Raw genomic sequence first — 25325 nt, 5'->3', positions numbered from 1 at the left:
GATCCTCGTGACACATTTTGCGAAACCAATTACGATCGTTCCGCCGCGAACAGGGATCAATTAGCTGGTCTAACAGCGAGAACAGATGGCGGAGATTAGGTAGGTCAGCGGGAATGCCGTTGCTGTCGCGAACCGTTAAATCGAGCATAGGAATAAGAATGCCTCGATGCTCGACAGGAATCGAAATGGGGCCTGGTTGCTCGCAAAACGATGTATTATGTATACGGAATAAATGGAATAGAGAGCAGCTCGAGCTTGGGTCCTTCGGAACCAATAGGGCGAGCTAACGGTCCTGCCATCGAACATATTGCCATGGTCACGTGTACGCGTCCCCTCTGCCCCATATCCTGCCATCCTGGATAAGTTCTCGGACGGAAGGAGTAGCGATGCGGATAAATTCTTCGAGCGTCCGGCGAAACTTCCTCGAAAGAGTGAAAGTGCAGATATGAGCACCGAGAAGTAGGAAGTCCCCCGGTACAATGCTTAACGCGGCTCGCCGATTTGTGGCTGCTCGTACGTCTCGAATCCATTCTGGTGTCGGTTTTTATTGGGCGCCTCGTATGGAGTTCTTCAGCTCCGCTCCAGCGCCTCGATATGGCCGAACTTTTGCTCCTCGCGTGGCAACAGCGTTCCATACACGTCATTCTTTCGAATAAATCAGTATCAGAATCGCGTACAATAATGTTCTCTCATATTAACCGTTCACTTTTTGAAGAAAGTTAGAGATGAAGAATATAGAAATTGTTCTACATTTAAGTAGACCAGCGGACCAAGGGACACCAATTCCACTCCAAGAGAAAGAAACCAGAACTCAGGAATATTACGGAGCCTAGATTAAACTTTAAGTAAGTAGACACTTTGGGTTTCTGTTCATCTCAAATATCAATTCTGAAAAGTGAACTCCTCGCTTTTCTCCTCTGTGTGTCCAATTCAATACGAGGGACTAGCACGATCGAGAAGAATCGAGAACGTAAGATGAAAAAGTGCTAACGAAAAGAGAAGAGAGCAAACGAAAAAAAGAGATGAAAAAAGAAGATACCAAGAGAGTCAGAAAATTACTTTAGTTTCCCGTACGTCCCCATTTCTTTGTTCCAAAAAACTTCTCCGCTGTAGACACTTGAAGACTCCCGCGTAGAATCTTTCGCAAAAGTCACCCTGCTTTTACACTTATCAGTCTCTCGCGAACTTCCTCCTTCCTCTCTCTAGATCCTCTCTCTTCGTCATCCCCTCTGCACTCTCGAACGTACGCGTACACTTTTGTTCCTTCGGTTACTTCTACTTCGTCCACCGCCTCGGATGTTTGCATTGCAGCGGCAGTGGCGGTGGCGGTACCAGTGACGTGGTAGTGGTAGCAGCAGCTGGCAACGGCTGCGCGTTCCCGAACTTCGAAACTCTAACGAAATCTTGGGCAAGGTGAATATTTTATGCGTAAATCAAATCCCGGCAAATATACGGGAGGGAGCGAGGATCCGTGGCACGGCGCGGCTAAATTGAATAGAAGCGCCACTCGAGCACAGCCCTTGCGCTTCGCCGTTCAACTCTCTCTCTCTCTCTCTCTCTCTTTTTCCTACTTTTTTCCTCTTCTCTACGTAATTCTTCTCTAATTCTCCGCCTCTTGCTCTCTGGCTCTTACACACGAATCTCGTTGCTTGTATATGTAGTTAGTTGGATATATCTCTGGGGTATCTATTGGTTATTGAATTTCTGTCCCACAGCTACGACATGCACGTTATCGAGCTTATTTATGTCAAAGGAGTCGAAGTTGAGGAGCTTGGCGTCTCGATTGGTTGGAGGCGGACCATTTTGGACTTCCCACGGAATTCTTAAAAACCAACGCTGAGGGGATCGTAAAAGTAACACATTGTTATTAGTCGCTTAATTGAAATAACAGCCCCCGGTGTAATGACTGCACATTTCCCATGAAAGTTGGTCAGCCGCTGGCCGTAATCGCTGTGTTCTGTTTATTTTGTTTGGAACAACCGGTTCCTCTGTACAAGCTGTCCAAGGGCTGTACATTCACCGGAACATGACGCGACAAAAAGAGCGGAGATATTATTTTTTCCCAGCGGCTGGGAAAAATGCCAACGTCCTCTCACCCAGATACGATTCTGACCCAAAAAGGCACGCATTAAATTAATAAATTATACCAGCCACCCGCCGTTGGCTCTCGTCCGAATTGCTCGGACTTTCGTGATCCTGACATTTACCTCTCGCCCGATGTCACGCACGCTTCGGCTGGAACGGGGGCTCCTTGCAGATTGGAACAGATAATTTGAACGTTTTATTATCCGAAGGAGCTATGGGGCGGTAAATTCTCCGGCGTCCATTCGTTCGAACGGAATCCATATTCTCCGTGAGATACGATATCTCGATATTGCCGTAATCCCCGTTCTTTCTGCCGCAAATAAAGTTTTCAACGATGATTACTAACGCTACCGGAAACTGGGTTAACATCGATGGCTCTCTGTAACATTGTACAGTGTAACTTGAACTCCTCGCGCTTCTTCTAAACGCGTTATCCATTTTATGTGTTTTTTTTTTTTTATCGACGAATATGAAAATCCTTTCTCCTCTTTTCTTACACAGAGGAATTATTTATGAATCTCTTCCACCAGAATCGCGCGATCATTTTTGCGAAGGATACAGGCCAGTGTCATTAAAACGTTCCGACGTTCGCGCGTTAGGCGTGTCCGTTCTCGTGCACCCTCGCAGGCGGCGCCGAAAACTCCGAATGCGAATTAGATAGGCGTAAAACCGCGGGCACCGCCGTGGAAACCGCGGTAAAATATCACAATGCCGCGGCAGGTGCATTTACCGGGTTTCGCCGGGGCTTTGACGACAGTCGCCAGATAGCTCTTTCATCCGGTAATTAGCCGGAGAGCCCGAGGAGTTATCACCTGGCGCGATCGTGGCCGTGGTGCACGCGTGTCTCTCGTCTATTCGAGCACTCCATTCCGAGTGCCGTCCCTGGTAGCCGCTAACCAGGTCCGTGCCGCGCTTCACCGTGCTTAATTAATTAACACCGTACCGAATAATAATTATCGAAATGAAAGATGGTATCGTGCCGGCTTATTTATTGGTTACGCGCCGATACGCGGTGGTTTACGTACGATATCGCGTGAAACGCGCGCGCGTTCAACCCCCTACGTTGAACCGCGTCGAGGCTCTCTCTGCGGCTCGTGTCTACGCGCGAGGCACCCGGTGGCATCGATAACCCTATCTAAACGGGGCCGCCTTAATTGATTCATAAATTAATTTACCTACCCGCTCGCATATTTAAGCGTTTTAATCGCGCGATGCCCTCGCGCTTCGGGGGTGCGCGCACCACCCTCGCCACCTCTCGGAGACCTGCGCGTAATCCCCCAAGACGATCAGAGATTTTTATCCGCCCTTTCAGAACACTCCCTCGCGTACCCCGCTTCGTCTTCCTTGATACGTTTTTCCTCTAGCTTCGCGTGATCGTTGTATTATTCAGATCCTCTCTACACCGACGAAGCTCCTCGCGTCTCGTCGGTGAACGCCGCTGAGGGGGTGAGTTAGATCCGTTGTTCCGATTGCGAGTTTATTTTACGTGACGCGAGCTACGTATTGAGCGACAACTGTGTTCTGTTGTACTTTTAGAACGGTGCATTTTACCTCGATAAAAAAAGACTGTGAATGTAATTAGAAAAGTTTATCGAATTTCTAGAAAATAATAATAACTGTAATAGATTGTCGTCTATTTAATAAGAATGAAAAAGATACAGATTTTAAATGAAAAAAAAACAAGTAGCGTGGTAAATGTGATGGCGATTGCTGTCTCAGGTTAGAGTTCGACTCGTAACGTTGAAGAAACAGTTTTTCTGCTCACCCTCGCTAAACAAGAATCGAGGGTGAAGGAATAAAAAATGGAAAATCAAGTTCAGTAAAAAAACGCGACTCGCAGGATGGATCGTTTCCGGATTTAATTGACAAGAACCCTAAGCTAGAACACCCTCGGATGGAACACGTTGGGCGGACAGCGCGTATCATCCCTTCGCATTCGAGGCTCCTCGATATTAAAGCTAGAGGGCCCAACCGGATTGCGACGATTGGTGGCGCGCAACGATCTGCTTGGTGCCGGAACTCCCGATAACTATGTGCCAATTAAATTTAACGACTATCCATTATTCTGGTCCGCGGAACGCGCGTACAGGATCCCAGCTCGTTATCTTTCTCTTTCTACTGATTCGACACCTTTTACATCATTTCCGTCCCTCTTCCAATACCCCGCCGGCGCCGCCGTCCACCCCCCAGGCTCGGACAGGCACACTGGCAACAACTAGCCAGGTCGAAATCCAATTACCTTTTAATATTGTCCGAATGGACTTGAAATCGAATTGCCATTGCAAAACTCCGGGCCACGGTCCGGCTGGAAAAAACTGAGCGAAGGATTCCTGCCAGCGAATAAATATCCCTCCGGTCTATCCGTACCCTTCTTCCTCGCGCACGGAACGTTCTCCAGCGGAGCGACGCCCTCTTCCCTCCGCTCTCCCAGCTTCCCATCCCGACAAATTCAATAGGGGAAAACGTCGTTCGACGTTTCCGTCGGAATTGGAACGCAGATCGGGACCATGGTTTTACACGACTAGACTTAAGTGCGCGTAAGTGATACGAAGCAGGCTTGCGCGCGGATCTATCGTTCGTATTAAACTGTACCCGGGTCTGGTTTCGTTCGAGAATTGCCTGATGTATTTGTATTCCTTCCCTTTCGTATCGTCTGTGCGAAAGCGGCTTTGGAATAATATTTGTTATCGTATTGATATCCGTGGTTATTTAAATCATATTCTTTAAATATTGTTTGCAATTGTTAAATTGGTTGCTGAAATTGAAGTAGTTTTTTCTGCAGGTTATTCGCTGGTGTAATTGTTTTGCTCGTAGAATCGCGAGCGGCAGCATTTTTCGCTTTTTCGGTCAGCTCCCTATTAAGAATTCAAGCAATTCGACCACAGACTACCCCCTTACCGGATCGTAAACACCGATCGTTTTCCAAACCCACTAAAAGCGTGGTAATAACCTATCGGTGGCTCTGAAACTTAATTAGCTGGATCGATTAAAAAAGGAGATCGCAGCATCGGTATTTACCACGCAAATAGTGCCTGTTTGGCGCGCGTACATCGGTGTATTTATTTCGCTCGATAATTAACGACCGTGGCGAGCGAAGACTCGGTTCGAGGAACGTTTTTGCTTTCTAATCGATGACAATTTTTGTCGCATCGCGTGCTCTGGGAATTTCTAAAGTGAAACTTATCGAACGCGAATATTTACGGTAGTAGTCTCTCGAGTTGAAATAAGACCAAGGTAAAAAACTTGGAGGGAATTGCGTTTGAAAATTTCAAATAAAACGAGATGAAATGTACGATGAAAAGGAGACGAAAGTTGAATTATTCTTTAATCAAATGCTGGCCATTTTCAAGTAGCACGTTCCTGGCTCAGAGATGGCAAGGGAGACCTTCGCGCGAGCTGTATCAAGATCATTGAGTTTCCTACCCATTCTTCAGAAATATTTAAATTGCATAACCAAGCAAAACGTGCCTTTTCTTCGGTTTCTATCAGTTTTCCGTAAATTCGTATGCAGCTGGTTGCCACGAATTCCTAACCATATATATATATATAGTAAACGATAACTCGTTGATCGAAAGGTATTTTTCCTTCCGACGATACAATGCTGGAACGAAAATTGTAAAATATATACGTTGCTTGGTAGTATTTCCAAATGTTTATCAATCTAGAATCATATTATTATTGAAGAAAATACTTTCCTCTCACCCTTGATACTTTAATAAATTAACAAAAATAATTCTTTTCAAGTAACATACAATTTCAACTGATACGCTAGAGGGATCCTCCCCTTTTCCACCCCTCTTAATTTCTCTAAGGCGAGCAGCCAATCTTTTTATTCACAATCCAAACTTTCCGCAAAAATACCATCTTACATCTTCTCCGATACACTAATCTGCAAATAGTAATAAAAATACATATATATATGCACGTCCTCTGATGACGATACCACAATATAGCTGTTAATAAACATGGACAGAAATGAGTACACAACATATCTCTTCATTTTCCTTGAATAATCGGGGAATTTCATCATGCGACACTTGCTCACATCCTTCTTATCTGTACACGTAAAAACAGCATGCTGTCTGATAGAACAGACTGTCCAACGAATAAAGTATCTTACCGTCCATTTTGGTGTACGCAAAGATATCACGGATTCCTCCGTCCCCGAATACGATCGCTCGTAGCGGGTCGACAAGCTTGACGTTGTAACTTCTAACATCAAGTTCAGGGCTCGGTTCTGTGGGAGCGACGGGGGGGTGCAGGTTGTTCGGGGTTGCGGGTACAAGGAAGGAGCCGATAGGGTGAGCACCAACACAGAGTGACCACTAAACACCTAACAACCAACAATAGCAGCCAACATCGAACACCGATAAACCAACGAAACTAAACCAACCACAAGTCACATTGTAACGGAACTCAGTGGATATATATGTATATATGCGTGTACCGTAATATACATACATATATATACATATACAGAATATAGAATGTATACATAATGTTGATTGATGTGTAAATACGTACGTGTGCGCGAAGAATGCCACTGCTTCCACAGAAAAATTATCGCGAGAACCCGTGCGAGGTAACGAAACGAGAAAAAAAAAAAAAAAAAAAACAGTCCCTCGAAACGCCACGTATTCGAAGTTATCGAAAGCGATTAGACGATCGCGTAACGCGGAACTCGACGGGTGGCCGTTTAATTAAAAGGAGAACAAATAGGGCGGAAGCGAAAAATTTGCCATCGTACAAATAGAGCGGCCCAGGTGCCGATAATGGAGGGGACACGGTAATTATAACCGAGGTATGAAAGTTTCGCGGGACAAATAGAAAAAAGCGCGCGCATCGTTTCACCGTGGTCGATACCTCGGATTCGACCGTTCGGTTCGCCCGTCGATTTCGCGGCGGGGTTGCCCTCTTCGCGCCGCACATGCGTCCGTACAAACGTCGAAGGGTGTCGTCGACGCGGGCCGTGGGCCCGCGCGATTCTGATTTAAAAAGGAACACTGAGGAGCACTAACTGTGAGGCACGACAACGTAAAAAGTGATACACGTCCAAAAAAACTTAATAAGGATGACATATCTTGAGAGACACCGAGTAGGGGTATGGTGACGTACCACATCGAGTACATTGAGAACGTGGTTCACGCGGGCGACTCTAGTAGTGGTAGTTGTTGTTACATTGTGTGTTGTGGTCGTGGCAAGAAGAAGAAGAGATGGAGGAGGTGTGCGGCGCCCCCGGCCAGCCGGTCGCCCGTCACACCCTGAAACAGAATAACATTGTCACTTCCGTGCGGCATTACGCGAACCCTATCGGCTATCTTGTCACATCATTATCTAAATGCATTTTAAAGTACACATACAGGCACGCGTGTGCGATTACGCGAGCACTATGGCGAATCGATTCGCAAATTAATCGCCGTCGATCGACCCTCTCTCGATGTTACTCGTTTCTCTCGTGCGACACGGGGCGCACGATTTTCGAGTTTCGTCTACGAAACTTTCGAACGGAAGGCACGTGAAACGGAATGAAATGAAACATAGCTTTCCAACAATGACGCTTTATTCCATTCCCGGCTCGATCAACCGGACTGGATTGAAAATGACGTTCCCACCGACAGGAACGGTGGAAACATTACTCTTTTGTGATCGCGCGTACGAACCGGTCGATCGAACAATTACTTCTCCTTTTTTTCTCTGTCCTCCCCGCGTCCGCCCCTTCGTCGATCGGCTCCATTAATCACCGGGAACGCGAGGTAATTATCAAGCGAAATAGATAATTGATAATAGAACGGCCTCGCTCGAGCGCGGCCGTCCGACGCTGCGGGACACGGCGCTCTCTGTTACCCTCGAATATTCGATTTCCGTGTGCTCGTCGAATTCCTGAGATACGAGTCAACTCGACTGGGGTGGCTGGGCTCCGATACTTGTGCCGCCTGGTTTGCTCGTGGAAAGTATTGGCGCGAAGTCGCGCTCGACAGAAGGACGAGGCCGAAAAAAGGGGTAAAGCTTTATATCGAGGAAAAGGGGATTTCGGATTTGCTGGACCGTGTCCACCCCTTGCATCGTTTACGTTCAATACAAACGAACGGACGAATAAACGGACCAGAGCGAAAGAGCAAAAAGACAGATGGATAAAGAGAGGAAGATAGAGAGGGAGAGGGAGAGGGATAGGGCGCAGGGGGTTGGCCAGAGTCAGGGGATGGAAAGCAAAAGAGCGATGATGGTGGAAGGAGGCGGCGGAGGAAGGGGTAGAGGCTGAGAAACGGGAGCACCGACCGGGATTTTAACGTCGAGCACACTCGTTTCGAGTCGATAGGTCCACTTCGGCTGGCTTGGGAAGCAGTCGACATGGTCCAGCAACTTCCTCTCCCACCTCGAACCCACCCCCTTTCCCAACGCTCTATCTCTCTCTCTCTCTCTCTCGTTCTCCCTTCCGTTGCTCTTATACCCTTCGTACCGAGGCATCATCTTCGTATCCGGAAACAGGGCAGCGTCGATGCAAGTTTTCATAGACGCGCTGCTCTCACGGTAAATAAAAACCGGTTCCGGTCCCGCGTGGTTGTTTAAAAACCAGACTTCGAAGAGTCGCCCGCGCGGGCACCGCATCCGGTGCCTGGGCGGAACCACTGCAGGCATCGAACGCTCGACCGTGTTGCAATTAACGTAATTGCCGGATTTGCATTAAACATAACGCGGGAGCGGATTCGTAACGGGTGAAATTTCCCGGTCACGGTTCAGCGGCCATTGTAGGCGCGATACGTTTTCACGGTTAGGCGGTACGCGGAGGTATTGTTCCGTTAAATAAGCGGCCCTGGTAAAACGGGTAAGAAAGAAGCGGGCCGTGTGACGTAAATGTGTGTGGCCCGTGGGAATCCCGCCGTATGTTCCGTCCCGGCAAATGGAAAACGTGAGGTTTGCTTAACCCTAAAAGCCTTTAGTTTACGAAAAGCTATACTATTTGCTAAACTTTCGCCGAGCCACGGGCACGACAAATACCGGCGCACACGGTTCCAGAATTCTGATAACGTAACGCGAGCGTTCCCGGTTAAATATCGCGTAGGAAAAAACGACCGTGGCAACTATCGGATGAAATTTTCAAGTAACGTCCAGAGGGGGGTTTGAGTTACGCGGCGGAGCCGACGAAAATAAATCGTACGATTCGTCGGGTGTGTAATCGAATCCGTAGTTTGGCGCACAGTTTTTCGTTTCAGCAGCCGCTGTTGGTGTTTTAATAAAGATTGAATTACTAACAAGGTAACAATTTACCGTATCCGGGAAATCGATATTATACGGCGCGAGGAGACGGGGGTGGCGGGAAAGAATCGTTGGCGAACGCAACGGAAATGACGTTACAAGCAATTCGGGCGAATAATTAAATATGCAGCTGGAAATACTTTCGGGTGAAACAAATCGGCGGGATTCCATCGGAGAGTGAAACGCATTTAGGTATCGGAAGGTTGAAATGGGAATGGATCGTCTCGATGGACGGGCGCGCTTTTTATTTCCGCCCTGGCTGGCAGACGCGGCGAGATTTTGTTTAATGGTTCTCATATGTTGAACGGTGTTCTTTTTGAAACAATGGGCCTCGATGTAATCGAGGAAAATCCCCGCGCCGCGGCGGGTTTCCGGTATTATTAAAATCATTATTTCCGTCCCTCGGTATTCGCGCTGGCGTAAATAGGGTGCGCGTAGAAAAGGGGGCGCGGGGTTGGCGTATTATTTTCGAGAAACCGGGAAAATGGAGTCGCGCGTACAGCAAACGCCGCCGCTGGTGTGCACGGACACGAGCAGGCGGAAATATTACGGTCGAAGTGTGAGAACGGACGGTGAAAGGGTGGCGAGGATGGACAACGGAACGGGCGAGAGAAAGACAAGCGTTATCGCGAGGTTCGTATGCGCCACGAAACTGTTGCCAGCGTAAAACTTGGTAACTGTCACTCTTTTTTTTTCTTTCTACGACTCCCAGTCTCACCCTTGACATTCAACGCGATCCTATTGACGGCGGAACGTTGAAGTAAATGGTCAGCTAAAGTTCCGCGTTCTAAAATGAAATGACAATTTCTGCGGTTCTCGTGCAAACGAATGGAACGTAAGGCGCGATAAGAGTTTTATGCACACTTGGTGAGGAAAATGCGGCACTTCTTTCAAAGTGCTCCCGCGCCGTAACCGCGCGGACGAAATATTGTTTTATTCGCCTCTGATGGAAAACCTAAAGTACCTCATCCGCGGGAGATAACTTTTCAGCGTGGACTATTATCGCCGTCGATTGTTTGAACGGCATTCAAAGTAAATAAATCAAATTAAAGTAAATCCTTCGAACACTTCATCGAGTCTAACATATTAACGATTTAAATGAACAATATATTATTCCCCGAATAATAGTATCGGAAGTTAACACGGATAATTCAAAATGTATACGCAATTAATTCGAATTGATTATACCTAGGACATTAATATTCATGGAGTTTTTAAACGCCCGGGGCAAAAAAATGACGCGGACCGATTCAGAGCCGCGTAATCAATTGGTAATGACTGTCGAGCGTCGAACACATTCGATGAAGTAGCGAGTGACAAGAGACGATACTCCCGGTGATCGACAGGAATTATGCGGACGCGTCGCATTTCGTCGGCCAGAGGGGCTCAGCAAAATTAATCACGCCGCATCGTTTCCACGATTGATGGCCGGCGGGTAACTCAAAAACCAAAAGCGTGAATATTCAAGGGCCACGGCCTGATTTCTATTTCGCCCCGGCGCGGCGATTCGCCTCGCTCGAAATAAATAACACCGGGATACGTCATCCCCGGGTATACGTGTCACAGCAGCCGCTTGGCCCCGTCGCAAATAGAACCCCGGGGAATTACACCACGAAGACCCGCGAGATGGGCCGGGTTCGCGCGGAACTACTGGTTATCATCGCGCTGATTGCACCCGTGCTCTTCCCTCGTCGCCATCGCCGCGTCGCGTCCAACGACTATCTTCAACTGGAACCCGCACCTGATCCGCTGTATTTCCATCCCCGGCTATTCACTGCGTCTATCCAACGCTCGATCGTTCCTTTTACGACATATCGGAACACGAAAATTGACCGACGTTGAAAGAGTAACTTGGTGAATTCGAGAGCCTCTGTTTCGTTTCGAACATTCTTTTTTAAGCTTGAATACCATATCGAATGTGTATATTCAAGACGTTAAAGGGACATCAATGTACTCTCTAGTATATCAAGTGTTTTATTTGAAATTTGCTGGAAAAAATAATTCGAAAGACTACTTACTGCCTTTGACCCTTGTGTTATATCCCAGCGATAAACAACCTCGGATGAGTCCAAGCCGATACCATGGTACACCGAAACGTCTAGTATCGGTAAACCGCGTCTAACGATCGTCAGTATGCAAATAAGCTCCGCGTACGCGGGTTAATGCAGCGATATTCGAAGTATGGGTACGCGCGAGATTAGCAAAGCGTGATATCATTGATGGTACGCGCGCGTCTACCGTGGGGGACGCCGTCGGGGAAAAAGGGCGGAAAGGAAACGGCAAGAAAAAAATTGCGGCTGCACCGTTATTTGCGCTCGTAAACATGACTCGGCGCGCTTGCACGGTCGTGCGCTCGCGGCAAAGGTAACGAATGGGAGAAGTCGAAACGGCCACACCTTCCTCCGAAATGCGCTCTCAAACCTTGCCCGTACACCCTGTCAGCCTCTGCCCACCCTCTCGCACGCTCTCCACCCTCCTCGCGCAAACCCCCTTTTCCTCCCTGACGCGTTCCCTCGAATACACCACGGCCGCGTATATATACCTACGGCTCTACGTACGTGTTTACGCTGTGAACGCGACTCGCCGAGCGGAACTAACGATAACGAACGGTTACGAATGTAAGGGACCGATTCGCAAAGCAAACGACATTTCAACCGAGCGCCGCGCACCGCCCGCGCACAGAGGGTGAGAGAGACGAGGGGGCTAGCTGCCGTGGATGGAGCAGATGGATAGACAAATAGCACCACCCCGGAGACGGCAAACCGAACCGCCCTGCGTGGAGATGCTTCCGTGAGCGCTAAAGGAACGGTTATCGTGACAATTTACAGTCTCGTTTATTTTTCTGCAAAAAGCAAAGTAGCCAGCAGGCTGCTAGCGTACCTTGCGAGACTGAAAGGGTACCGCGATGAACTTGTTTCGCGGGTATTCAAGTTTTTGTGCAACGCCTGCCTTTTACCACTGTCAAGGATATATTTGCTTCTAAATGTCGTTCGTTTATACGGAGTTGCGCTCTTGGCGCAACGATGTTTTGTCGAAGAAAAATTTAATTAATCTTTTTTTTCCGTTCGAATTGTGAAATTAAATTGCGCAATCTTTTGTTCGAGATTTTTCGTGGAATGACTGATGCACGTTACGTGCATAATACAGGACACGATGTGTGTAATTATCCTCGAAATGAGAGCCTGTTAACGTAAGAACGCATACTGGTTCCCACACACGTCCCACTGTGTTATTATCACTGATCGAACGAGCTAAGCGTTTCTGACAACCGCAAGTTGTGCAACAGCGCTACTTTCTCCGTCATGGCGTTACGTGAAACCTTCAATCCGGTCACCAGGCCGCGCCGACTTCGTAACCTTTCCGTCCACATAAAAGTATCCCCGACTGCTCGTTACGCGTAGCCGGATAGGGAACAAGGAACGATCGCTTCGTCGCGGTGATCGCGATCACGATTGACAGGCAGGCTGGCCTGGCAGAATTGTCAGAGTGGCCGCAGTAAACTTCTGTTTGAACTAATGGCGAAACGGCTAGCAGGATGTAGCACTTAGTTTATGGGCACCTTGCGGTGACCCGGTTCAGAGTGGTCAATGGTACCTGGGGCCGGCACAGCATCGTCCACTTGGATCGTAACTAGCGACGGCAACAACAGCAATACGGGCAGAGCAACGGTGCGGCCGATGGCCGCGTTCTCGCAGCCATTAGCGCCGACGTTCAGTCTGGCAGACGGTACTTGGTGGTCCAGGCTCCCGAGCAACGGGCGCATCTGCATCGAACCGAGACAGGATAGTAAATTACACGTTGACTAGAGCTGACAACCGCAATGCGTGGCACACGTTGCCGTGCACAGGCTTCTGCACGGGATGCCGTGTGTTTATGCGCCCGGTGAGTCCAGCACTGTCAGCCTGGCTGCGCCGCCCGGTGAATTATAGATGAGCTGCCTTAATAAAGACACCGGGAGGTGCACGAAATTCTCTCGACGTTCCATCGTCGCAGGAAGCCCGCGTTCCTTCGGATCCTCGAGCGGATCCAAGCGCGCGAGCGTAGCAGCAGCACCCTTTCGCCTTCTCTCTGGCGGCGGCCCGTCCATTCGAGACGCGGTGGAGAACGGTTAGCCGTCGGCGAAAAACAAGCAATTTACCGCGGCCGCTAGAGCAGACGTGACTATGAAGTGCGCGCGGTTAATCTCGCGATTAAACTTTAAAATTTCATTCCCACCGAGCGATACGTTCATCGCTTCGGCCGTGTCCCGCCGTTCCGTTTCCTTTCGCGCTTAATTGGAAAACGTTGTTCCGCAAGATGGTGGAGGGTTAGCTAAGCGAACCCTCTAATTGGCCTTGCGATAACGTTTTTCTGGAACAGCATGCGATCGTTCACGGGCCAGCCCGTTTTCCCCCGCCGTGGCTCACGTGCGAGCAAACAATTCGCGCAATTTGCGTAATCGCGTTTCATCGCGGAATAAACGATACGCGGGGACTACTGACCGTCGTGGTCGTAAAGGAGACTCTTAAACCGTTCTCGTTCCTTTCTTACGCGCCCGTCGGCGAGCGTTGCTTCGACCGCGTCCACGCGGGAACAGTGATTGGAGCGTACGCGCGAGTATCAGTGCCAAACACCGGTAGTTATGTATATTAGGGGCAGTAAAACTGATGTAAATTTATTTCGAAATTCCGCGGCGGGTCTCGTAAACTTGTTTTAAAACTACCCTCGTAAAACGATTTGAGACCTTTTCTACGCGCCCCGTAGACTCGTTCCGCGGCGAGACTTTACCGCCGACGCCTATCACCTCTTAAGTAATTCCACGTCTTACCCTTAAGGTAACGAGTTCGATCGTGGAAACGTGCTCTCGCATGGATCGTTCTCCTCGGCTACGTTATACCTTTGCTCTTCGGCTCCTGTACTCGATAGTCGAGCCTCAATATTTTATAATACCTCGATATGACGATGGCGCGTTGAACGGCACCGTAGATTTCCGCTGCTCCGCGGAAACGCGTAAAAACGATATTGAATACCGTATATCCTGTTTTTACGAGCGTTATTATCGCGCGCCTCTCTCTCTCTCTCTCTCTCTCTCTCTCTCTCTCTCGCAGCCTCGCTTATTAACGAAGTAAACCGCTGATAAAACGCACCCTCGCGAACCTCGCGAGGTGCGCGTTCCGATCGAATCATAGGTTTAGGATGGGTTGCGCCAGGGCTATCGATGCGAGCCCCGACGAAGGAGAATGTTTTCCACCATACGTGTCGGAGTAGGCCGATGCCAGGGGTGGCATCGAAGGGGAACGAAAATTTAAGGGCAGCCGTATATTATCGCGACGAAAGGGTTGTCTGAGGTTAACTGCCAGAGCTTCGCAACGGGTGTGGGGATTGGGTAGTGTCGAGGGGAGCTGGAGAGGCGAGGCTATGCCATGAATATGCTGCCATTAGTCACACGCCGAACTGCGCCGTAGAAAGAGAAGTAGGTGACACGAATTTCCCGGCATTGCGCGCCCTATTGGTATCCCAAGGGTGCCGCGGCAGTAACGCGAACAATTCCTCGTGAATGCGCATTTATCTCAACCAATCCCCACCCACCCAAACCACCCTCCTGTCTCTTGCTTCGGGCTCGCGCTATCCGAGAGGCTGATAAAATTTCCTGAACTCGCCTGGGCGGGAAAAAGGCAGCGCGTGTATCGATTTTGTTCTGAAAAAAAGATGAAAAAAGGAGGGAAAAAATACAAATTGCGGCTGTATCAGCCGCCACACCTCTCTCTGTCACCGTTGCGCCCGTGCTGCATCCAACGGACTACTTCGTCGAAACATTCGGGTTCCTAGTGACACCCCTGTCACAGGCAGACCGCGTCGTTACATCTCAAAAGGCAGCAATGAAACGGTTAACTAAATCGCTACACACTAACTGTCACTCGCAGAATGTCCCTCCAACTCTCGTGGCTTGCTCCCTCAGCGATGGCCGGTGCGCCCCGTTTAACCAACGCTCTCCACGGTCTTCGACGGGAAAAGTAATCGGCGTCGTTAATAACCTTGCTCGATTCAGCTGCAGAGAGTGTTTGACAAACGCAAAGAGTCGAGCGATGAAATATTTTAATATTAATAAATACATCCATTTGGAGAAGCTTATTTTATACTGTACAAAGGATAGGTTGTACGCGTATTTTACTATAAGTGAAGGAGTGCACCATGTCCCGCTGCGTGACGATCTTCACCAGCGGGAAATAAATGATCGTTTCACGGGACGTAGAGGTGAATTTGATTTAGGCTAGCACCAATTTATCCGACTCATATCCGATGCCAGAAGTTAGTATCCGGCGCCCTGTGTCTTATGCCAGACGGCTCGCAGTTCGTCCCTCTGATGATATCGTCAACTCTCCCTCTGATTATACGGAAGTTCGTTTCGGTGGGTTTCAGGGTCATATTTATCGTCTTCTGTAGCCTGTTCGTGTTGAACCACAGTTCTTCTTCTCCCAGCTTGTTTACAATTACTTTGATGCCGCTCACGTACTGCAGCGTCTCCTCGTCTTGAGCAATTATCACGACGTTCTCCGGTGTAAACGGATCCTCGATGTTCCAACAAGCGATGGCCGTTAATTGGACTAATTGGAAAAATATTACGCCCCTTCGCGAGGTGGCTTGCACACCCGCCTGGCTTGCCCGCTTATAATTCGATTCGAACACTATTGGCTCGGTGTATTGACTTTGCTGTAAAGAGTACGTGTCCGTAAACTTTTGCCGGAAACTGGCCAACGAGTTGAAGTAGAGGTATCTGGAAATTATACATCGCCTGGCTAAATAATTTCTGTCGAGCGTACAGTTTTTTTTCTATGCGCAATTTAGCCGCTCCGCGTGGAAATTCATAGAACTCGCGAACGTAATCGTGAAATTTGTTAGTGGAGAAAAAAAAGTAAATTGTGTCCTATTTCAACTTCTCCTTTCAAACGATTTTCGAGATATTCAATGTGAAACTTTTCAAAAATTGTATAATTCGTAAGAATTCTCGCGATTTTGGTCACGAGGCAGGTAGCCGAGGAACTTCTAAATGGAAAGATCAATTTAACGAGGAGCTATAAAATCCACTGAAAGATAGCGCGTAGGTTGGAAAAATTGGGTGCTTATGAAGCCTCTATCTAGGTTTGTAGACGATTTTCTATACATTATGGCGTCAGAATTCTGAAGCATATAGATACACATCTTGTGCCAACGGATGGTCTAGCCAAAAGTGGTAAGGTAAGTGTAGCGGAAGAAGATAAATCCACGGAATCTTTCTCTAACCTGAGTAAATTTTATATTGACATATCATCGGTAAGAATCACTGGAATAGCATCGATTTTGTAATTTCTTTCTCTCGTATCTCTATTTATGGCAGCCTCGTTTCGAAATTCCATATTGCTTGAACGGAGAAGCAAGAGTAGGACAATAATCTTATACCCATGGCAACTTATTGGACGATCGACGTTAAAGATGAATTTTATCACCGAGTATTTAGTGCTTGGATCGAAATGCACGACGTGTCATATTCCGTGCCTCTTAACGCGAAATGGCGGAACTTGGTGCGTTTCTATAAATCAAAATGGCGGCCCGTTCAATTCCGTACGTAACGAGTCGCAGAATAAAACCGATAGATACCTTTCGTCGTAAAATCCAGGTGGCGACAATGACATTCCGAGTGTGCCATCAGTCAAATCGAACGTTTCACCGGCGATCGTGATGTACATGGCGTCGTCATCCGGGCCGAATGCGTTCCCGCGCGTGTTGTTTACCCGCCACGAATAATCGTGATATAAGTCATAAATCAGCAGGCCATTTTGGTCCACATCCGCCACATAGAGATAAGTATCGAGGCACGTTTTTCCGACGTCGACAATCGGCGTAACTAATGCTGCCTTCCCGTACAGCACTTGAACATCCGGGACCACGTATTTATGGATCAGGCGATCGGTCGCAAGATCGAAGATCAATATTTTCGTCGAGCAAATGGCGTTCCCGCCGACGCGGCCGTTATCCACTACCCACAATCGATTGCATTCGTCTATCTGGAGAATCGATATCGTTTTTACGCTTAAATTGGCTGACTTCTTGGCCAAATGATCTTAGCTTAAAGTGTGTTATTAAGTTTTAAAAAAATGCGAGAAGAGGATAAAGTTTTCAGCGCACTCGTTACATTGCTAAGGACGTTGATCATCGTGTGCAATTGTCGATCGTGAAGTATTTCAAGATCGTTAGCTTGGACGTTACGTAAATGTATGATAATGTTTCAGTATTACGTATCACGCTCGTGTTTACATGCTTGTGTGTAACTTGGAATTTCATTTAATAATACTATGAAAATCCCGAGGAGAATACAAGTCCTATGAATCATCAATTTAATTATCACTGTAAACACTGATGAACTTCCTCTGGTTGGAAATGCAGATTACGGGAATAGACGTTTAATATCTTTTTAACGATTCGTCGTTGAATATTGATAGGAAAGAAAGGCAATCTTTCTGAAGTATTAAAAGAGCACTTAAAAATGAATAGGATTAATAACCGTGCTACGACCACGCAAATTGATTTCGTATCAGTCATTAAAGTGTGAGCAGTTAACCTTTACTCTTTATCATGGCGAAGTAAAACTTTGACCTAACAACTTCAACTTAAAGAACGCGACTGCTGACGAATCTTTTATGTACTGAAATAATAGAACGTGCACCTTCGAACATGAATATTGATCAACGTCTGCGATATGTCTAAGTGGTCAATAATTTCATTATCTGTTATTTTCATCATCAGAAACTGTTATAACGGCAAATACGACAATGATATATTAGGTCGTTTAATGTGACTTTAATGTGTACTCGATTCATTTGCAATCTAAGTATCCATTATGGTGGAAATATATTATTATGCAACCCAATTTTATATTGCAAAATCTTTCTTGTAAGTAAAGATTGGTAATCAGCTGCGCAAACCAATTTTCACATCATACTCTACTTTATAAAACATTATACCCTTCCTCGTAGGTTCCTCATTGCAAAAGCATCCCTAAAAATTAAAATCCTATTCTCTTAATTTCGTATCTATCTTAAAAATTCTAAAATTCTCCAAATCATTCCAAATTAGATCTACTACCGTTCGTGACATATATAGAACAGCAACTGATCGCTCGTTAACCTTTAAGAAGCACTTTTACTTCGAAGTATCAAGTAGGAGTTGGCAAAAAAAGTTGCTCTGCGAGTTGTATCTAGGTCCTCCGCCAGCCTGGCGAGATTAAAAAAGACCTGGAACTTTCAAATTACCAGAGACCCCTACAAAATAACCAATCCCTTATCAACGATCTGAACACGTGCTAATTAAACCAGCAACCCAACCAGGAATTAAATAACCCGACTGCAACTAACTTATACACGCCCACGTGCCAAAGACCGTTCAACTGAATCCAAATGACCCAGCGTCTCGCGCGAGAACCGCGAGAACCCTCGCTACAATTTCCACTCGTCACGATATTTACCGCCAACCTATAGACAGATATTATGCTGTCGCAATCGCACGGCCTGTGCCAGGTCCAATCTGGATACGGCAACAGCAAAGGGCCACCGTAGCCAACGATAGTCGTCACCAGCGACAAGCTAACAGGCACACCCTCCAACCACTGAGGACTGGTCACGAACACGCGTCCGTATCTGTCGATGTCCACGTCCTGCGTGAACGCGTTGCCCAGCTTGAACTCCCTTCCGGTCAGGTTAACGTCCGGCTGGGTCCAGTCCAGGTACTTCCATTGAAAGGCGATCTCCAACCCCTCTGCGTTCGCTCCACGCAGGAGGACCGTCGCGAGGAGAAGGCTCGAAAACAGCACCAGCATCGCGAATTCCGCCGATACGCTTAACCAGTCCGCGTTCTGACTCACGATCGGCAACGTTCTCCACGAGTCGCGCGAATGAGTGCTCCGTGGGATCGTGGCTCTCGTTCGAGTTCGCGATCCATACTGCGGCATCGTAAGCGGATCGTAAAGCACCGCGGACCCGATCTTAAACAATGTTTCTGGCCACCGGGGCTGGCCACTTTCCCTGTTCGCGCGGACCGATCGCGCGGTTCACCTTGAACTGGATGCGGCTGGGACTGCCCACTGTGTGCTTTACGATCCGTACGATTCCCCCAGTCGACGTTTAACGGGCGATTAGGGTGTGAATTTGAACTTGGAAGTGGGTCGTGCGTGCATTGTGCGAGCGGAACGATCAGACGTTCAGACGCTGCCTCTCGACGCGGATGAAATTCATTTGTTCCTGGTAGCGGGAGAAGGAGTCTGGCTCGAAACGAGAGAGGCGAGAGAATTTTTCGAACGATCGAATATCGTTGCGATGTCCATTTTAGTACGTGCTCGTTGCGGAGTTTCAAACGCACGCGTTAGCTATTGGTTCGGTTCGATTGCGAAATATTGAAAGTAAGGTTTAACTTGGCAAAAACAGAACGCTCGCTACGGCGATGGTATGCGAGACTGTTTCTCGAAGAATCGGTTCTTTGGTAACAATCGAAGTGGCCCAAGTGTTTTTAGAATGATATAGCTTCGACGGTATACGCGATTTCGCCTTGACATTATTGAGTACATGTATACGTGTTATCTTTAATTGTAACGTAATTGAATCGTGATTATCTTGTTTTCACTGCTTGTAAACGCATTGGAATTTAACGAAACGCGTCGTGGTGTCTGCTTAAAAATTCAAATAAAATCTACATGAAAGTACTTATATAATAATACACTCCACAGAATGCAAATAACATAACAGAAACGAATAGAGACGGTACAGCTCCATATAGGTAATTTTGCGAAGCTCTTTCTTAACAAGCAACATATTTAAAAAGAAATAAAATGTACCCGAATAGTTCTCAAGAAACTGCATTAATTCAGCAGAACGCGAAGAGTCAAGGATTGTTTTAATTTCCATAAATTTCCTTGGAGGGACATCCAGAATTAATGAACCGTATAATAAGCTGATCTTAAAATGGCGTCCAATTCTGGGAGCTATTTGATCACCACTAAATTGCCATGATAAAACAGCGGGTTCTTTTTACTTTTTTTTCGTGCCACCCATTGAACACGAGCACGAGGTGCCAGAAGTGTTGGCAGTGTGCGCGTCGGGACGTCAATAACGAATGCTCACCGGATGTGGTCATGAACGCATTAGCCAATGCGTGACCGGAAAGTGGATCAACTATTTGGAAGCTGTATACGCGCCTATTTGAAATAGAGCCCCGTTTACTATTTTCGCGATAATCCTGGATCGTTACGAAGGCGATCGTTAACTACGTTTGCATTCGATTTCGGCGTCTCTAACGCGGGAATTAAGCATTTCCGATTACCAGGCGGCAAACCGCGGAACCGTTGCTCGCTAGTTTACTTTTTCCAGTTTACACCGTTTCGGTCTGTAACTTTTTAATTACCACACCGATTGTATTTGTTAGCGTAAATGCAGGGTATGCCTCGAGACAATGGAGTGAAATTAGACGCATCCCACGTGGAAATCAAGTAATTTAATCGAATCTGACATGTAAGTCGAATTACAAAAATGCACCAAGTGTAGAATAAAATACAACAAATTAATCCATCTACTATTTTAAAAAGTAATAAGTTTCTCGACGAATAGAGGAATACGAAATAATACGAGTAGATTGTAAAATTTCGCGATGCCATGTACCCGCCATCGTTACGTGGCGTTAATCAATTTCGTCGGCTCGCGTCTGCACTTCGTTACTCCCGCTAAATTGCGGAATACCGTGCGAACGTGTTTTTACACGGCTGGTATCTAGATCGCGAATATCGACCGACGCTCTGCGTCTTATTTTCAAGAAAACCCTGGGGCGCGCGGACATCCCTCTTTGAGCGCGCCGCGTCGAATCGACGCTACGTCGCGAGGGGAGGCGCAGGCTTCTACGCTTACGCCTCGGGGATAACGAAAAGCCCCGCGCGTCGAAAACTGTTTTCCGACCGTTACGTACGCGCGGATCACGCGATACGCTCGTAACCTCCGCGCTTTTTCACGGCGGACAGCGTCTAATTTTTCCCACCGGACCCTCCTCGATTTCGAGCGCGAAACCCGCCTCGCGCGCGGTTTCCCGCGCCGGGCGCGCGCAATCCTGCGAGGCAAGGAGCGCTGGGCGGCCATTAATCACCCGGCTAGGCGCGATTAGGCGGGACAAAAAGACAAATGGCTGGTTAATTTCGATCCTAATGCAAACCCAACAACGAGCAGCACCAAAAACACCGACGAGCGCTATAAATCTCGTCAGAGTTTCAAGTATAACCGTCCGGGAGTCGGTTTAAGGCGAGTGGAGATCCTAAGCGGCGACATTCTCTCATTTTACGTCAGGTTCTGAACGACGTTTAAAGAAGAACTGGATACGAGTTTTTTCGTACTATCTCTCATCGAAAATATTTCAGGCTCGTTCAAGCAGAGCAGTTTAACTTCATTTAATTGGGGAAAGTCTACACAACTGGTTCTAATTAGGCAACGTTTTATAAAGTTCACGTTTCTGAACAGAAAAAAGTAGATATAAAATTTATAATTACAAACTAACACTTAATATTACCTAATATTAGTTTAATGATTCATTGTACAAGAACGTCATGTATTAAATTTCTAGATTGACGATTATTATCGTTTATTTTCTCCAAGCATTCGATCTTCTGATTTCAATAATTGTCATCAATTAATGCTTCTCACGTCGACGGTCATAAAAATGAGGCAGGATTATAATAATTGAGAAAATGGATACTAACCTGTCGAAAATAAAGAAGGAAAAGTGACGATGGGAAATAAGATTAAAGTAGTATAAGCGAATATTGGCAGTAAAATGCGTATTTACCATATTGAAATTTGTAGAAAGCGCCGCTCAATTATTCAATTAACGTGACATGCGTACACATTGCAATCCCATGCACGCATTTCCTTATTGCAAGTGAAACGGCATTCTTTCTAGGAAGTTAGGAAACGGTAAGTAGCCAATTAAACGCATTTGAACGTACATATAGAGGAAGCTACTTAGTTACTTAGTTACAAGTAATAGTTTCAAAATGTTTCTTTTCTTAATCATGCAACATGTTGCATTCGATAAAAAAATAGCCACCAAACAAGTTATTGCGAAGAGAGCGTAGGATTTTTGTAGAAAATCGGTCGTGAAAACAAGAGAAATATTGAATTTGAAAGGTAAAATACATCGTTTTTACAATTCGTACGAAAAAAACACAAAAATCAGATAAATTTGTTTCTTCAACAAAGGCACCATTCGCATGTGTTACTGAGCGTAACGATAGAAATCACAGGTAAAATAAACTCTGATAGATATGTAAAAGGAAGTCATTCCTATTCGCGTGCAACATTTGAAAGTGACTGGTTATGTGTTTGAGAATTCTAAATTTAATCAATGTTTGATCGCGCTTAAACGACACGGCACTACTTTCACAATTTCTAATACAGTAGCGAAGAAACACTTATTGTAACACAAAGTTTCGCGTATTTCACGCGCTGTGAGTAAGCTCATTAAAATGGAGCAGGTGAAATAATTGACAAGATAGAATAATACAAAGAAAAAACTTTACATGATTTATATAACCTGCTTGAAACTTTGAGATTTATTATTATGCGTGAACATATAAACAAATCAATAAAACCGCATGATATTAACGTTAATACAACTTTTTATTCGTTTCTCCTGGCTTGAACAGGCAAGAAATATACGTCTTTACGTTGCGTAAGCGCATCGAAAAAATTCTATGCCTCGTGGATCGCAGAAAACAGTAATTGACTCTTCACGCGTGAGACAGACATGCACGAGGAAAGGTGTAAAAGACTATCGTGGAAGGTATTTAAAAAATCTCGCTCGACTTATTTCCTCGTACCACGACAGCAGAAATTTCTTTCGCGACTTCTTTTGTGTGACTCACAAAGAGATTATAATATTAAAACACGGCACGTTTGTTATGAAATGACGCGAAAAGAAATACATTGAGCAAGATGCAATAATAAATGCGTAATAACGTATGAATCAGAAAAGAAATCGTGTTCGTTGTAATTTACTACAACGTGTAATTTCAAACTGGTTCTGATATCCTTGTTATGATAATTCCAGAATGTTTTTATTTTATTACTAATATTTGAGAATGAAAGTTACAGTGTAATATACTCGTATAATCAGAAGAGAAGTGATTAAAGGAAGAGAAATATGTCTGTAAAAATACATGTTTTATATTATAACGAATTTAATTAATTTACAAGATATTATAAATTTTTGTCAGCAGTACTTTTGTAATTAAAAGGAACACAAAGTGTCATCGCACGGGCTTATTAAAACATATGCATATTCATCAATTAGAGCGAATTCAATGTTGTTAATCACTGTAAATGATGCACCGTGATAAATTTATCTTGAGATATGATATCATTAAATCCCTGTGAAATGGACGACCGGTCCAGTATCTTATTTATTTTATAATTTAAAATACATACAACTGACTCATTCTCTCACAACGTGGCACGAGAATGAAATTCATGTAAGCGCAGGAAGTTGTTTACAGATTTAAATAACTTACGCATAGATTAACGTTTTTACAGTCCTCGTATAAAAAGAAGCCTCAAGGTAAACCTCTACTTTTTTAAATAACAAAGTTCGTCCAGGGTAGGAAATAAAATCATTGAAATTTTTCTGCTTTTTCTCGAAGTATTATGCAATTAGCTACACCTGAACGAAGGTTACCTAACGTATTACGGGACGTACCACTTAATCTCGAATATCCTCGAAGAAAAAACTGTGCTTCGCGGTTCACCCTAGGTAATTCATCATAAGCCACGTCGAATCCCCGAACCCTCGAAGGCGTACACTATTCGCACGTCCTCGAGTAAGGTTTAATCGATAGGGAGAGAGAGAAATAAAGCAATTCACAGCGATGCCGTTCGTTATTCCCGACGGCTCCAAGTTTCGAACTGCCATTCTACGGGAAGCCCGCGTCGTACGATTTTATATCGGGAACGGAAGGGAGAAAGTCCCGCAAGATGCGTCTCTCTCCGGTTGAAACAGTTCTTCTTCTTCTTCTTAAACTGAGTTTGGTAAACCCCCGTACAACCCCCGAACTTCTGACCGTGTTGGTGACGTCGAAGGGACGTAAGGGCGGCGGCGTCGTAAAAGTTGGACGAAGTCAATTTTGCAGTTGAAGTTGGTAATGCGATTTGTGCCGGAATAAATAGTTCGAGTGTGGGGGAGGGGCGGTGGAGAACGCGCGCGCGGGGGTTGGCCACCCCGCCACCGTTTTCCGTTTGCTACACCTCGTTTCTCTCCGGTCTCTAACCCGCGGACCGATCCACTCGAGTTTGATGTCACGGGCACGTCTGTTGGACCTACTGAACGTGACAGCCTTACCGGAAGAAGTTTTACCTAGCCACGACGAAGCAACGAGTGGCGACGTAACCAGATAACAGACTCATTACTTCCGGAAGATCGCTGGATACCTGTATCTCCAGCCGCCTCTCGAAATAGCCAAGCAGTTCGATTAAAAATTGTTTATCCCGTTTTTTGTTTTTGTCCCCTTCCCCATCGATCTTATTTCGAGGATCGTTTCGTATTAAATGACTCGAAATCATATGTAGCAAGGCGCATATTTCGCTTTTCATTATTTGACGATTTAATTATGTTTGTGGAAACTTTGGCTTTTTTTTTTATACGTTTCGTATATGGATCGAGTGATGCTTGTTGTAGATTATTGTTGATTTAAAGGCACGTTAAATGCGCGTAAAGTACAAGCGCCCGAGAAACATGATTAAAAGTCTCGAACCGACAAGTAACGACGTCCATCCGATCCCCCGGCAAGCGTAAACGGGCAAATTGCTACTAGCTTAGACGTAATCCGCGAAAATGCAATAATAAGCCGCGTTCGCGGTGAAAAACGATCGCTCGCCCCCTATCCCGCCTTTCGACCAGCGATTCACTTTTTCTACGCCCCCGCCAGCCAGCCTTCAGCCTCCAACAACCCC

General features: G+C 46.2%; 2 protein-coding genes across 11 annotated transcripts in view; both read right to left on the bottom strand.

The window, feature by feature from the left end:
* Bru3 (CUGBP Elav-like family member bruno 3) overlaps positions 1-25325 on the bottom strand; it is a 570754-nt gene that overhangs the window by 379673 nt on the left and 165756 nt on the right. For 2 of the 10 annotated variants that reach the window (XM_076903221.1, XM_076903225.1), the window contains exon 2: positions 7201-7346. The exons of the other annotated variants lie outside the window; for them this stretch is intronic. The gene's annotated coding sequence lies outside the window, so the exon portion shown is untranslated. The remainder of the gene's footprint in view (positions 1-7200; positions 7347-25325) is intronic. 10 annotated transcript variants of the gene reach the window in all.
* Positions 15542-19170, bottom strand: LOC143428367 (major royal jelly protein 9). Its single transcript, XM_076903172.1, has 3 exons — positions 18818-19170; positions 16954-17360; positions 15542-16093 (listed from the first exon to the last, which is right to left on the bottom strand). The coding sequence occupies exons 1-3, from the start codon at positions 19166-19168 to the stop codon at positions 15610-15612; spliced, it is 1242 nt and encodes a 413-aa protein (XP_076759287.1). The 5' UTR covers positions 19169-19170; the 3' UTR covers positions 15542-15609.

The sequence above is a fragment of the Xylocopa sonorina genome, chromosome 10 (assembly GCF_050948175.1).
Source record: "Xylocopa sonorina isolate GNS202 chromosome 10, iyXylSono1_principal, whole genome shotgun sequence".
In the NCBI taxonomy this organism is placed as follows: domain Eukaryota; kingdom Metazoa; phylum Arthropoda; class Insecta; order Hymenoptera; family Apidae; genus Xylocopa; species Xylocopa sonorina.
Note: the sequence above shows the minus strand (reverse complement) of the source record. Positions and strands in the feature narration are given on the sequence as shown.